The 16,687-nt window shown below is 37.8% G+C and overlaps 1 protein-coding gene across 1 annotated transcript in view; it reads left to right on the forward strand.

Annotated features, from left to right (window-relative positions):
- The first annotated feature begins 13,257 nt into the window (after nucleotides 1-13,257).
- Nucleotides 13,258-16,687, forward strand: part of KRT10 (keratin 10, type I) — a 4,340-nt gene continuing 910 nt past the window's right edge. The window contains exons 1-7 of the mRNA XM_014536111.1: nucleotides 13,258-13,900; nucleotides 14,713-14,795; nucleotides 15,166-15,322; nucleotides 15,415-15,576; nucleotides 15,666-15,791; nucleotides 16,078-16,295; nucleotides 16,660-16,683. Of these exons, the coding sequence (XP_014391597.1) occupies nucleotides 13,307-13,900; nucleotides 14,713-14,795; nucleotides 15,166-15,322; nucleotides 15,415-15,576; nucleotides 15,666-15,791; nucleotides 16,078-16,295; nucleotides 16,660-16,683 (1,364 nt within the window). The 5' untranslated portion in view covers nucleotides 13,258-13,306. The remainder of the gene's footprint in view (nucleotides 13,901-14,712; nucleotides 14,796-15,165; nucleotides 15,323-15,414; nucleotides 15,577-15,665; nucleotides 15,792-16,077; nucleotides 16,296-16,659; nucleotides 16,684-16,687) is intronic.

Below are 16,687 nucleotides of genomic sequence, written 5' to 3' on the forward strand. Positions count from 1 at the left end.
GTTGGTATTCTTCCAGTAAATTCCTTTATTTAATGCAACCAGTCTGTTTCTGACTGTTTACTTAGCTACTCTGTGAAGGCTACCTGGATCTTCCTGGAACAGTTACTCAACTCCATCCTTCATTTCCCTTCCCTTTACCATTCCACATTGATAGGCACCTACTGCATGCCTAGCATTAAGTGTCAAGAAAGAAGCATGAATGATGCTAGTCTCAACCCTTGAAGATCTTACACTTTAATAAGCATTTATTAACTGTTATTTCATGGCATTACAATTATTCATTTTCCTATTAGCCTCCTGGAGGGTAAGGACTTTACACAAGCCTACTGTACAATATAGTATGAGCAGGAAATGACAGGCACATTCAAATTAGGAAAAAATCAAAGCGAGTTTAATAAAAGGATTATTTACAAAGGTGGGGCATGGTGTAGGGCAGTGGTCAGCAAACCGTGGCTCGCGAGCCACATCCAGCTCTTTGGCCCCTTGAGTGTGGCTCTTCCACAAAATACCACATGCAGGTGTGCACATACAGTGCAATTGAAACTTCGGGGCCCATGCGCAGAAGTCGGTTTTCAGAAAGGAGATAGACGAAACAAGTATACAAGACGAGTGTGGATGGGAGAGTTGGAAGGGGTCGACCTCAGTGAACGTACCTCAATCAGAATGAGGACGTTTTTAGCAAAGGCCAGCTTAGGAGTACCTTATTTAAGTTATTAACAATGTACCTACCTATATAGTTTAAGTTAAAAAAATTTGGCTCTCAGAAGAAATTTCAATCGTTGTACTGCTGATATTTGGCTCTGTTGACTAATGAGTTTGCCGACCACTGGTGTAGGGAAACAACCAGGGGTGGCTATTATTACCCCAATGTCCAAAGGGACAAAGGAAGGTGACTAAGAAAGCAGAAGTCATAGAGAGGGCCATTGTAATGAAATGTAATGTGCCCTTTTAATGAAAGGCCACAGCCAGCTTTAGAGGAGGCCAGGGGAAGAAGCACCCCAAACTCACACCCTTCCCTCTAATTTCCTGATTGGGTCCCCACTGGGCAAACACAACGAAAGCCAGAGGGCAAGGTTATCATCCGGGAGCAGAAAACAGGATGGAGGAAGGTAGAAAGTGGATCTAGAAGGGCAAATGGCTTTGTAGGGCCAGCACTCAATGCAGGTGTGTTAAATTAGAGTGCTAACACACACATATAGATAACTGATTTCTAGTTTCCCTTTTCTCATTTGATTAGTTTTCAAGTAGCTATATTAGTGTTCTCATTGACAGCTTTCCTTATCCATGCAAGTTTTATTCTCTTCTTCCTCTCTGAATTTTACATTTATATATATTTTTAAAGACAATTGTCCTAAATCTAATTATAATCAGTGTGGACATTAATAATCTACTCTTGAAACCCTGATGAAAAGTACTTTCCTATCTTTCCATGCATTTCCATCCCCTCCATCCTGTGCACCTAAGTGTAACAAAATCATGGGCCCTTGGAGCCATGGGAAGCTGACAAAGAAAAGGCAGAACTACCCCAGCCTATGGAGATGGTGTGCAGTAGACTGAAGTGATGATCATGGCACAAGGGAATTTTGGAAAAGGAAACATTGATGGTCAAGTTCATGACTATAGCAAATATTGCACCACTATCAAGGACCTTAAAACTCAGGTAAGTTGTCTTACATAAAATAAAAAAAAATAAAAAAAAAACACTTTTTCCTGGGTAACATATATCATATAAATTAATGCACTTAATTAAAAAGAAAAATATCTGATGTGCATAAAAATTAACATAAAATGGCTTGGCACTCATTTGAAAGAGGAGCATTTGACTTATTTCTCTGTATTTCAGAAGTTCTAAAAGAAAATATATTTAGCTAAAAAGTACCATAACAATTGCAGAAATATCTTAATTTACTGTTTATCTAGTTTATACAAATTTAATTATGGTTGGCAAACACTTATAATTATTGAATCTATAAAGAATGTAATCTGGACCTAATAAAACCTAATATATTTTGTTGAATGATATGGTTCCTTTTCCTCTCTCAGGGGTCAACACAAATGTTACTTTAAAAAACATTAATACTCTGCTTGAGATCAACAGTTCCAGGCTCACTGTAAATGACTTCAAGCTCATAAAATACATAAAGGTTTAACTGTCAAGATAATACAGGGTGGGGTAAAATTAGGTTTACAGCTGAGTATGAGAAACACATAATTTATTCTTGTATTCTTATTTATTAATTATTGTATTATTTCCATACAAACAACTGTAAACCCAATTTTCCAGCGCTGAACTAACCCAAAAAAGCCTTAGATGAATTCATGCTTTGATGAGTTGCTACTTTTTGAGTCTAAATATTTTGCTAATTAAAAAATAATAACTCCCCTTTCTCCACCTCCCAACAAAACTTACTTCTCAGGGTGACAGTAAAGATCAAATGAATCACTTGTATTAAAACACTTTGTAAAATGTAAAAATAAAAATATTATCTTATATTGGCCCTAAATATTTTTGCAATAGGTTTGCCAAATAAAATACATGACACCCAGTTAAACTGGAATTCCATATAAACAATGAATAATATTTTAGTACAAATATACCACCAAATATTGCATGGGATATACTATAAAAGTACTGTTCATCTAAAATTCAAATTTACTTGGGGGTTCCTTATTTTTTTTTTTTTTTTTTTTTAGAGAGAGAGAGGAAGGGAGAAGGATAGAGAGCTAGAAACACCAATGAGAGAGAAACATCATTGATTGGCTGCCTCCTGCACGGCCCCCACTGAGGATCAAGCTCAACTGCTGAGCCACACCAGCTGGGCCAGTTCTATGTTTTTATTTGCTAAATCTAGTAAAACTATTTTGTTATCTCCTAGAAATGTTTTAAAACCTTTACAATTATTTCTAAAATCTACATTTCTAGTTTTAGCTTTTTAAATCCTTTTTTAATTTATATTTTTATTAATTTCAGAGAGGAAGGGAGAGGGAGAGATAGAAACATCAATGATGAGAGAGAATCATTGATTGGCTGCCTCTTGCACACCCTACACTGGGGAGCAAGCCCGCAACCGGGGCATGTGCCCTGAGCGGGAATTGAACTGTGACTTCCTGGTTCATAGGTGGATGCTCAACTGCTGAGCCACGCCTGCTGGGCTACACTGCAATTTTTAATGAATTATCTTTTCACTTTTACTTTCCATTCCTTCAGAAGCAATCCTTTAAATCTAATTTAACAGAAACTGAAAGTAACTACTGTGCTCAACTTTCACAAATGCAACAGATGATCAGCAATATGGTTCTCCCTCAGCAATGGAAGTTCAAGTTCAATAAATCAGACCTCAAGCAGAGAGCCAGAACACTGAGTAGGAACAACTCCTGGGTGCAAAGATTAGACTGAGGTGAATGAGATTGAAAAGTACCACAAACTAATGAATAAAAAAATCTGGGTAAGTGATAAAATAAATAATCCACCAAACCCTAGCTCTTATTACTCGGTTCTTAAATGGATTGTGTATATTTCTCAAACCTAGAATATCAGGCCAAGTAGCACTTGCCATAAAATAATTTACCACTGTGACTGATTCAACCCTAACCTAGTCAAATCTGTTATCCTCAAAACATATCCATCACAGTGTTTGCAAAACATCTTCAAAAATAACATTTTAAAATCAGCTAAAAAACAAGCAGCAACATTCTTCAAATCTACTTATCTTAAAAATTCCTTTTAATTCATGTATAAGTAGGAAATGCAAGCTTATCCTAAATAGACCTGCTGTAATAAAAAGGTTCCATCCTCACCACTGTGATTTCTGGAACAGTCTTGGAAACCACAAAGCACAGTTTAAACATATGTCAGTGAAGGGTAGTGGTTAAGATTGTGGAATCTAGCCCTAACCGGTTTGGCTCAGTGGATAGAGCGTCGGCCTGCGGACTGAGGGGTCCTGGGTTCGATTCCTGTCAAAGGCATGTACCTTGGTTTCGGGCACATCCCCAGTGGGAGGTGTGCAGGAGGCAACTGATCGATGTTTCTCTCTCATCGATGTTTCTGACTCTCTATCCCTCTCCCTTCCTCTCTGTAAAAAATCAATAAAATATATTTTTTTTAAAAAAAAAAAAAAGAGTGTGGGATCTAGAGAAGACAGACCTGGCTTCAATTCTGGCTCAGCTACTAATTTATGAGCTGTATTACCCTGTGCAAGATATAAAGGGTGTCCTCTAAAATGCATACAAGTTTGAATAATTATTAATCCCAATGGATTAAATTTATTCATAAAGAAAAAAATACCAATTGAGCTATCAGCTGTAAAGTGTATATACATTCTTTGGGACACCCTAAATAACCACTCTAAGCTTCAGTTTCCTCCTTTGTAAAACTGGTCTAATAATAGTACCTGCCTTACAGGGTTGCTAAGTGAGTTGCAGGAGAAAATGTACATATAGCCCTTAACACAGTATATGGCACAAAGTTAATTACTCTTAATATTCTTACTCTTCGAGCAACTTGATGGCTGTGTGATGGATTGTTACAACAGTTATCCTGGTATAGGTTGTGGGGGCCTCATCCTTAGATAGTTGGTTTTTTTTAAAAAAAATTCACTAGGTTATATTTAGATCATATTATTTGTATTCTAGATGTCAAGAAAAATAAAATAGAAAACATCTCACAGTTCTGTAAATATCCACTCATTTCTAGCTTTAGGACTAGAAATTTCTAACCGTAGCATCCCATTTTAACCAAAATGGCCAATATGGAAAATATTTTTAAGAGACACCTGTAATAGTGTCAATAAAAAAAAAAGTTATGCCCTGACCGGTTTGGCTCAGTGGATGGAGCATCGGCCTGCGGACTCAAGGGTCCCAGGTTCGATTCCGGTCAAGGGCATGTACCTTGGTTGCAGGCACATACCCAGTAGGGAGTGTGCAGGAGGCAGCTGATCGATGTTTCTCTCTCATCGATGTTTCTAACTCTCTATCCCTCTCCCTTCCTCTCTGTAAAAAATCAATAAAATACATTTTTAAAAAAATTAAAAAAGAGACACCAAAAAGTTTGGTAGCTTTTGAATTACGGAAAATGGAAAATCCCAAGTGCCCAGATCCCATTAATGTCATAGTTTATTATGGAATTAATTCAGACATATATCATGTGTTCAAGACTTAAAGTAAAAACCGGATGAGAAGCAGTTAATCTCCATAATGGGTGTTAGCTCCATCTGGGAAAGGCAGCATAATAAAAGGATTAGCACTAACTGATCTGATTCGTTATTTTAATGACTGTTCTGAAGCTGGCCAATCCTGCCAAAGAGAAAATTCCAGAACCCCAAGCAGGAGGGACCCTCAAAAAGTTAGGACAGAGTCTAGCCTGGGTACAGACAAGATCTGTAAGTCTGACCTCTTCAAGAGCAGGAACTCTTTTCTCATTCTTTTTCTTTTCAAATTAGTCTGCTTATTGTTTTTTCATTGCAAATGCAATGAAAACAAGGAAGACTTGTCCAGTCTGAGAAAAAAAATAAAATCCCTCATGTTCCTGTTAACTTTCTAAGTCACAAGGTTGGAACATACAATGCCGGGTCAGAGTCTCTTTTTATGTTAAAGCAAAAGCTCTGAAGATAAATAGATCTGTGTTCAAATCCCAGTTGAGCCCCTTTATTGGATAATTTTGGGCAAACTACTTTTTTTAGTTAAAATAAAAGCTGAGGAGACAAAAACTCAGGTCAAGTGCTTAGCACAGGCCTTGGAACATAGAGAAGTCTCAACAAGTTCTATAAGCTCTAATTACCTGAGAACTGACATTGCAAATGTTATTTGCATGTTGATTTAATGAGTTTAATTGCTTTCCTTATATTCTTTAACCAGTCTATGTGAACCATTTGTAATCCAATATTTTCTCTACTTTTTTTTAATCCTCACCCAAGGATATGTTTTTAACTGATTTTAGAGAGATGGAGGGAGGGAGGGACAGAGAGAGAGATTGTTATGAGAGAGAAACATTGATCAGTTGCCTTCTGTATGTGCCCTGACCGGCCGGATATTGAACCCAAAACCTGGGTATGGGCCCTGACCAGGATTTGAATCTGCCACCTTTCAATGTAAGGGATGACACTCCAACCAACTGAGCCACACTGACCAGCGCTTCTATTCTTCTCTTATCTGCCCAGACTCCCTAAGTAAAAATTAACAAGACCTGGTAACAAAGTCATTTTCTCTCATTATCAGCCATCTTTGAGTTGATCAATTTTGATAGACCACCACAACTGGACCTAAAGGAATTTTCTTGGATTTATGAATGGGGACTGGGGGACAGCCACAGAATTTTTTATTGGATTCTGTAGAGGTTGGTTGGTTAGTTGGTTTGGTACTTTCAACTTTACTAATTTTTATAAAAATCAAGAGATATTATGTTTCTATTTTCAGTTCCATATCAGAAATTCTCTTCCTATTGCAGGATAGTAAGCAACTGTCTTTCGAAAAATGAAGTTAACTCAATCAATAGGAAAAAATATATATAACATGCTAATGAAACTTGCTAAGTCATTATTACATTTAATCCTTACATTACACTATGCTAATGGACTAGCTAAACAGAAAACCAACCAAGATAGTCAATTCTCCTAATTAAAAAGCTGAAATTTTGGAAGTACAGGTACATTTTAGCAATTTATAAGTATCAAGATAATTTTCAACACATCCAAGACCAAAAAAGGGACCTTTAATGAAGAGGAAAAGGTGAGAGCCAAAATGTTAAAAAATATATATTCTAAGGCAGTGGTTCTCAACCTTCTGGCCCTTTAAATACAGTTCCTCATGTTGTGACCCAACCATAAAATTATTTTTGTTGCTACTTCATAACTGTAATGTTGCTACTGTTATGAATCGTAATGTAAACATATGATATGCAGGATGGTCTTAGGCGACCCCTGTGAAGAGGTCGTTCGACCGCCAAAGCGGTCGCGACCCACAGGTTGAGAACCGCTGTCTAAGTTGTACATCTTTACCTATTTTAAGATATCTTAACTATCCTATGCAGAATCTTAGATTGCTTATCATTTTTATACAATATTCTCATATCTAAAAAGCACATGTTATAATTTACTTAAAGAAAAATTAAATTAGTTGTCTTCAACTAGGCTTTATTTAAATTTTGAACTAGTATCATTATCAAAACATATGGAAGAAGAGTTTAGAGAACAAAATAAAGACAAAGAAAATAAAGTGGAAAAAGTCACTGAGGTGTACGAAAATATTCAGAAAACAGGAAGTACCTACTGGGTACAGCAAGAGTATACGGCATCCTCCCTTTTCGAAAGGAACTTAAATGTCTTATCTCACTGGGAACAATAATAATACAGCATATTATAAAATACTATGTTATACACAGGAAATGAAAAGAACATGACTAGATTAACCATGAGAAACCTCATGAAGGAGATGGCATTTAAGCCAGAGCTTGGAGTGAGGTAGAATGATTTGAATAAGCAACAAAATGGAAAAAGGATGTTCCAAACCAGTAGCAACAAAGGCCTGAAAATAGGATAAAGCATAGTGTCTCAGCCAAGATTTAAAAGAAAGCCTTGCTTATAATTAAGGGATTTTTTTAAGGAAATGCTAACATTTTTTCATTGGATTGGAGATTTATTATTATTATTATAGATCTTTTAACATTTACTATTATTATTATCCATATTTTACCGGGTAGTAAAATGAGGCACAGAAAGGCTGAGTGTCTTGCCCAAGGCCACATAATTACTTTATGAAGAGACTCCAATACTCCTTCCACTCCACCACAGGGAGCATGAGGTTGGACAGATGGAGTAGTGCAAGGTTATTGAAAAGGTTTAATACATCCACAAGAGAAATCCATTGTAGGTGCTTGAGTATGTTGATAAAGTGATGACAGTACTTTTTCAAGAACATTAATCTTGCATCAGTGAACAGAATAGATCTTAAGTGGCACAGCAGTGAGTCAAGAAAACTACTTCAGGAGCTGGTGATGTAACCTGGATTAGGACAGAAGTGGTGAAAACCTGGATTAGGACAGTTGCAGAGAGACAAGACAAACAGTGACAAATTAGTGACCTGGTGGATGCAGGAGATAAAGAAAAGAATGAAGTTAAAAATGAAAGCAAGTATTAGCCAGAGAAAAGCAGATGGCATGGCTTGTAACATAGTTATCAATAAAACACCATTCCCTGCCCTACCTCCTCCCCAGTCATTCTCTTCCTCACTAGCCTTATTCCAGCGACCAATCTTATCCTTTCATTCATTCATATTTTGCTGGCCTACTGCAGGCTAGACAGTGGTTTAGGCTTTGAGAAACTGAGATCACAGTGATAGTAATAGTAATAACAAAAAAACATTTATTAAACGTGTATTCTATATGTGCCCGGCACTATTCTAAAGGCTGGGTATTTACTAACTCATTTACCGATAGGATAGGCAAAATTATTATTCCTACTTTAGAGATGAAGCAAAGCAGTACAGTAAGTGGTGGGGCCTGGATTGTAACCCAAGCTGTCTGACTCTAGAGCCCACCCACTTAGGTACTCTGCTGTACTACACGGAAAGCCTTCATGCAATTTCCATATATTTGTGGCTTCCATTACAGTGTACCCCATAAGTTTTTTTTTAAAAATTGTATAATATGGGCGTGTCTTCATATTGTAGAGCCTTGAATTTTATAAGGTTGCCAATGAGGCGATATGGGCTTTACCTTAGTTGTTCTCATTACTCGGCGATCTGGGAGAAAGATACTAAACCCATCAAACAGTTCTACAACTTTCCTCCTGGCTTTGACTCCATGGGTGGTAATCGCGAAGGCACATCCAGCAATTTATATCTAGTCAGACAACATTAAAGTAATCCATGTCTAATTCTCAAACTTTATGCGATAAGCAATAGAAAATGCTAAACATTTAGCTTATCTGCCTTGCCATCTTGAGACATAACCTGCATTACCAGATTCACCTTTCTGCAACGAACTAAATTATTCATTAAATCTCAGTTACTCAATCAGAGAAAGAACCATGCAAATAGAATTTTCAACTAGAAACTTCAAGAGAGAATTTTACTTGAAGCAAAATAAGGAAGAAATTGGAATGATCCCAATCCCAACAGTCAGGCAAGCAAAACTGATAACGAAGTTGAAACAATGACGTGCTTCAAGAGCCCCGGCCTAATTAACCACATGGGAATAGCACCTATACTTTTCCTAAAATCCAGAAGCAATTAAAGAATAAACTGATAAACTGGAGTACATGAAAATAAAATACCATAAGCAAAGTCATCAATTCTAATACTGACCACATTGTGGACTGCCCCACCACAACTCTTCCAAACCTGCCCTCTGAAAGGACGGCAATGGTTCCCACTTGCCAAACCAGCAGTCTCCTTTGACCTTGACCAGCATCTCTGGGTTCTCTCCTCTCCTGGTTTCTGTGATCCTTGTTTCTCCTTCCCCCAATCCTAAGTGCCCTACTATTCCCTAGCGCTTCTTCCCAGCTCCTAACATGGCTGTCCCCAAAAGTTCAGGCTTGGATCTTCTGTTCGTTTCTTTCTGGTTTCCTTCCCTTAAGGATCCTAACTATCCTAAGGTCTGCTGCTCTAATCTCTCTCCTGAACTATAATCCTATGGCTCTAACTGCTCAAAGACATTTTTACATGAGTATCCTGATATTAGTAATGCAAATTCACATCTTAAACCAAATTCATCTTTTCCTCGAAACTTGACTTCACTAATCTTTTAGATGTGGCCTCACACATCACACACACACACACACACACACACACACCACACACACACACACACACATGTTGGAGCTCCTCTCTGCACTCCCTCAACACCATGTCTATACCTCAAAAAGCCCAGATGACCCTGTTATAATCTCTGGTTCATGGGTATGTTTGCTTGCCTCTCCAAGGAGATTATAAACTCCCTGAGGGGCAGGAATTGTATCTTAATTGCCTATGTATCCCCAGGGACTTTTGCAGGCGCTCAATATAATCTGCTAAGAGAAATTAATCAACATGGACCATCTGTTCCAGCCAAACTGGTCCATCTAGAGCAGTGGTTCTCAACCTTCCTGATGCCGCGACCCTTTAATACAGTTCCTCCTGTTGTGGTGACCCCCAACCAGAAAATTATTTTCGTTGCTACTTCATAACTGTAATTTTGCTACTGTTATGAATCGTCATGTAAATATCTGATATGCAGGATGTATTTCCATTGTTATAAATTGAACATAATTAAAGCATAGTGATTAATCACAAAAACAATATGTAATTATATATGTGTTTTCCGATGGTCTTAGGCGACCCCTGTGAAAGGGTCGTTCGACCCCCAAAGGGGTCGCGACCCATGGGTTGAGAACCGCTGATCTAGAGTGTCCACATGATTGGCATTTTCACAGATCCCACTTCCAAGAGCACTTCTCTCTCTGCTGCTGCACATATGGAAAAGCCCTACTCATCCTTCACAAGACTTAGCTAAAATTTCATCTGCACCATGAAACTTGATCAGGTGACCCTTTCCTAGACTCCTCACTCATCAGTCTTACCGTGGCAGTTCAGTGTCATAAAACAGTATCACCTTTAAAGCTACATAGGCCTGATTTAAAACCAAGCTCTAACATAAACTAGCTGAAACTTTGGGCAAATTCCTAAAGCTTTTTAACCCTTTGTACACCATAAGCGTCTATAGATGCTTTAAAAAATCATTTTTCGTGAGAATTTTCAACTCAAAATATTCAAGAACACCCAAATTGTAATATATTTATTTTTATAATATTCATTGAAAATGTATTTTTTTAATTAAATTCAAAATATCATGGCGTGTGGGGATGGTTTCCGTTTTGGAAGCATGGCAGTTAACTGGTTAAAGCTATAAAGTTAGGTAAATAATACCTATCATACAGGATTGGGGGGAGGGGTAAAGGAGAGTAAACACAGTGGATGTTCGGGGAAATGTTACCTCCTCCCCACCTCACCTCCCTCCACTTCATTTACCATTGCTGTAGCCCTTAAGTTGATAATGTATGTCATGTCTCCTTAATTAGATCCCAACGATTTGTAAGATCCTTAAGGGCAGGAGCTGAATCTCATTCATCTTTCTATCTTCCAAGCATCTATCAATGTATCTTACATAGAAACACAATAAAAATTGAGGAAAATGAAATGACATTTACAGTGGATTATGGCAATCAAGTGTAAACTGTGCCAAGATTAGAACTGACAATCGTAAGTATTCATCCAATTTAGCTGCAAAATTATTACATGGCACCTCGGTAATTTCACTAATGCCAAAGGCTGATTTCAACAAATGACAGTACAAGTAAAGACAAACCTATTTGTAGAGTGTACATATTAATAAGTAATCTTTGATAATGACATGAAAGGTGTCTTAAAATAAATGTTACAGTCAGTATTAGAAGACTATACATGTTTTTTCCCATGTGCTTTTATGCAATGGTATTCTTTCACATATTCTTTGATTTAATATAATTGTAGCAGATCTTTTCATACCACTTGTTAATGAACTGAACCTAGATTGAGACTTTTCTATTTTTGCACCAGGGGTCAAAATTAAAGACTAAAACAAAACTGGTACGATCAAGATTCAAAACTTGTAATAAATACAGGTAAAATCTTCCAAATGTTTTAATTAAAATGTCTTCTTTCCAAATTGCTTTCATTAATATCAAGCCTTTAAGATCTCCTCTAAACTTATTGGAATATTTTTTCTCTATCCTGATTTATCATGACTTTCCTTCACCACATATTATCTTCATCAGGGATCAATTCCCATGGTTGGGTTTCATTTTTCTTTTAACTACTGCCCCACTTGCATGTGCTAACAGGTTGGAGGAGATGCAACTTTTGCTGCTTAGTAACCTCCACGCTAACAATCAACTCTTCGTATTCTGTCAACCACACTCCCTTTCCCTAGAGAAACTTTCAATAGTTTTCATAGACTGGAATGTGCAACTATAAATTTAATTTGAAAAAGCAATTAAGAATAGAAGAGTGTGTGCCAAATACTCTCCTTTCAAAATTTTCATGCTTCCAAGTTTGTTTTGTTTTGTTTTCCCATGTGGAGAAGTTCACGGTAAGAAATAGCGGCATTCTGTTCTATCAGGCCAATCCACCGGAGCACAGCACACACATACACATACACATACACACACACACACACACACACACACACACACACACACGTGTACAAACACACACAGCAATGTCATTGTCTATGGATAAATATAAAATAATTTTATATAATGTATTAAAGTTCCAATTAAATACTTCACTAGACAAACTAATATACCAAATTCTATACACAATATACCCATGGAAATTTTTTCTTTTTGAGAAACAGAATCTAGCTTGGAAACATATGTTCACAGTCCAGTAAATAATTTTTGGAGCCATTATCACTCTCTAATCTAGATTTATATTCTTGCAAGCAAATTTTTACTCAGAATCATAACATATCTAAATTTTCCCTCTCAACCAATCAAACTTAATATAAGTACCAGAGGTTAGTTTTTCATATCTTGTGCTAAGAATGTCTATATAATGGTCTTCACATAAGCCTTAATTAAAATTCATTTATTTGTTTTTAATGTTAAAAAACAGTAGCACCATTAAATGAGAAGATTCTTAAATCATTACTCACTTCCAATTTCCTATGCAAAATACCAATATACCTTCATTCTCCAAACACACACACACACACACACTTCCTAAATTGTGCCTTTATAGTTTTAACTTTTTATATGTGGCAACTTTTGAACACTAATTGTTTAGCATATGTGTTTTCTTTTTAGTTGCTTACAGTTTTCTACAAGATCTCTATTATAGCATGCTGTTTGTTGTTCCTATTAACTAATACTGCTTAAAACATGAAATTGAAAATTTTTATTTTAATCATAACTTTGCAGCTAAAATTCTTTTTCCAAACTTTGCAAACATTCTGTACAACCTAAATTAGTGCTCAGATCAAACTGGATCTCAATAGTTGCTCAATGTTCTTCTAAAGGTGAAAAAGCATTTGTTTATCTGAACTACACCCATTTTCAATTTCAACACAGCAAACCTCTCATTTGTTCTTAAGGCAACTTTTAAGCCATACATATTGGGATTGGTTATTACTGAAGATAATTTATGCAATCATGAGCCAAAGATGCTAAGTTGGCTAGAAGAAAACCATGCAAGTAAGCAAACTCTACCACATGTGGGACACACCTCCTGTGCATATATAAAGGCTTGCCACTGTCCTTGGTTGCAGCAGGCACTCCCTGGGCTAAACAGCATCACCATGTCTGTTCGATACAGCTCAAGCAAGCAATACTCTTCCTCCAAAAGTGGAGGAGGAGGTGGAGGAGGAGGATCCATCAAAATTTCGAGCAGCAAAAGCTCCCATGGTGGAGGATATAGCTCAGGGGGCGGTTTCAGTGGTGGCTCTTTTAGCCGTGGGAGCTCTGGTGGAGGCTGCTTTGGAGGCTCATCGGGTGGCTATGGAGGTGGACTAGGAGGTGGGTATGGTGGAGGTAGCTTTGGTGGAGGCTACGGAGGTGGCAGCTTTGGTGGGGGCTATGGAGGAGGCAGTTTTGGAGGAGGCAGCTTTGGAGGGGGCAACTTTGGTGGGGGCTTCGGCGGAGGCGGCTATGGAGGAGGCTATGGTGGTGGATTGGGAGATGGTGGCCTTCTCTCTGGAAATGAAAAAATAACCATGCAAAATCTGAACGACCGCCTGGCTTCCTACTTGGACAAAGTTCGGGCTCTTGAAGAATCAAACTATGAGCTAGAAGGCAAAATCAAAGAGTGGTATGAAAAGTATGGCAACAGAGGCCAGAGAGAGCCTCGTGACTACAGCAAATACTACAGAACCATTGAAGATCTTAAAAATCAGGTAAGGAGCATTTAAAAATCCAACTGTAAGCCTATTTTTCATCCATGTGATTCAGATAGATCAATTTTAAATGAACCATGATGTAGCTGTCCATTTTGTATGCCTATGTTACTTTCTTGCTTCCAAAATCAGTCCTTTCTCATCAAAGGTAAATATTTGTGAGGGTATGGTCATTTCAATATTCATCCAAAAATGTGTGTTGTGTGTCTTATAGGATGGTGGATTAATGAAAATGTTTTTGTTTTAATGAGTGTAGAATGAGTCTACAGTTAAAATACATTAGATCATTTATAAATAGGAAAACAGAAAGAATTGTTAAATGAGTCTGAACAAAATATCATTCGGGTTGATAACAAAAAAAAATACTTATTACCTACATTGCAAGAAACATGAACTCTCCAGTAAGGAAATGATATATTGTTTGCGTCTAGAGATTTGTGAACTGTACCTACAGTGTACCAGCTTAGAGTGTATTCATTTAGAATATATTTTTATTAAACCAAATACAGGTATGACCCAGTATTAGCTGAAATACATGGAAATCACACAGTGTAAGAGGAGGACATATATGTAGGAACTCAGCTATATAATTCCAGTTAGTTTTCAAAAAGAGATGATAGAGAAATAGAAGAGTATAGAGCCTTCAAGAGAACAAATGACTCAAGTTTAAGTGTCAGGGTAAGCCTGCAATATTTCATATTTAAAATAAAAAATTCCCCCCAAATTTTTAAGAGAACAACATAAAAAATGTAGTTCATCTATGCCACTTTAAAAGCCATATCTATGTCTTATTTCTTTACCTCTTCCCACAGATCCTTAATCTAACAACTGATAACGCCAATGTCCTGCTTCAGATCGACAATGCCAGGCTGGCAGCGGATGACTTCAGACTGAAGTAAGCTAAATGGATGGAGTACGGTACTGTCACAACAAATATATGAGTTTGTTTTTAACAATGACGTTGGAAATCCACAATAGCATTTACATTTTTCCTGAATTCATTTAAAGTTAAAAGTACTGGAGACGTCAGAGATATTTTCCGTTTCAATATTACCTTTTTGAGCAATATTAAAAGCAGAAAATGCATTTTAAAGTAACTGCTAAGCTTCTTTGCATTAAACCACTAATATCCTATGTGAGTTAGTACATGATAAATGTCGCCATGATATGAAGTCAACTCTATATTTGCTTTTTAAATAGTTTTCTGCCCAAGTACACCTCCCTTACTTATGTTATAACCAGTTACCATACCATGTCTGTTTCAGGTATGAGAACGAGGTAGCCCTCCGCCAGAGCGTGGACGCGGACATCAACGGCCTGCGCAGGGTGCTGGACGAGCTCACCCTGACCAAGGCTGACCTGGAGATGCAGATCGAGAGCCTGACTGAAGAGCTGGCCTACCTGAGGAAGAACCATGAAGAGGTGATGCAAAAAGTTATCCGTACTTCCCCCAGCCAAAAGATTGCTCATTTTGGTCACAGTGCAGACATTAAATTTTTCTGTTCCTCAAACAGGAAATGAAAGACCTTCAAAATGTGTCCACTGGTGATGTGAATGTGGAAATGAACGCTGCCCCGGGTGTTGATCTGACTCAACTTCTGAATAACATGAGAAGCCAGTATGAACAACTTGCTGAACAGAACCGCAAAGACGCTGAGGCCTGGTTCAATGAAAAGGTAACCGACCTTCCCCTTCATGGTGAAGCCAATGGAGGTCGGTTACCATTTCAGATTTTGCTCATCTTTTCCTTTTTCTCATACTCTAGAGCAAAGAACTGACTACAGAAATCGATAGCAACATTGAACAAATGTCCAGCCAAAAAACTGAGATTACCGAATTGAGACGCACTGTTCAAGGTCTGGAGATCGAACTACAGTCCCAACTAGCCCTGGTATGTTAATAACTCTCTCACACACAGTTTCATGCTCATGCAAGAATATGTCACACACACACACACACACACACACACACAATGCGGAGCTGGGGTACGAAAGTAGAAATAAAAATTGGAGCTCTTGTTAATGGGAGAAAAGCATCATTGGCATCAAATGTAAAACACAAATTCTATTCATCTTATTTATGCTTCTATATGATGTCTGAAGTTGTTAAATAAATGTCACTGTACTCAACTGAACGAGGGGGTCGCTAAGCCACAATCTATTCTCTCCCCTTTTCAGAAACAATCTCTGGAAGCCTCCCTGGCAGAAACGGAAGGTCGCTACTGTGTGCAGCTCTCCCAGATTCAGGCGCAGATCTCCTCTCTGGAGGAACAACTGCAGCAGATTCGAGCTGAAACCGAGTGCCAGAATTCTGAGTACCAGCAACTCCTGGATATTAAGATTCGACTGGAGAACGAGATTCAGACCTACCGCAGCCTGCTAGAAGGAGAGGGAGGGTAAATTATATCATTTTTTAAAATTATCCCAGTAGCTTTGATTCGCTATTCCAAATCGCCAGGCTTTCCTAAAACCCAAGGAAGTGCCAGAGAATGGAAAATGGGAAAGCAGGGAGGAGGCAGAATTAAAAAAAAAAAAAAAAGGCGTGTGGAACCAGCCTGTTTCTCACGTATTTGATTCTGAGGGTTGTGTGTATATAAAATGGTGTTTAAAGACTGTGTTTTAGAATTGAAAGTTCATACTTGGCAGGGTGGTTTTTTCCCCCTTAAAACGGGTTTATTTTCTAAAGTAACAAAAAGCCGGAAAGCGACCCACCGTCTCCCAATGTTTGAGTGAACTGAATGTGACGTTTACTCCCTGCAGTTCCAAAGGCGGCTACGGCGGCGGCGGA

This window comes from Myotis brandtii, unplaced genomic scaffold (assembly GCF_000412655.1).
Source record: "Myotis brandtii unplaced genomic scaffold, ASM41265v1 scaffold157, whole genome shotgun sequence".
Taxonomy (NCBI): domain Eukaryota; kingdom Metazoa; phylum Chordata; class Mammalia; order Chiroptera; family Vespertilionidae; genus Myotis; species Myotis brandtii.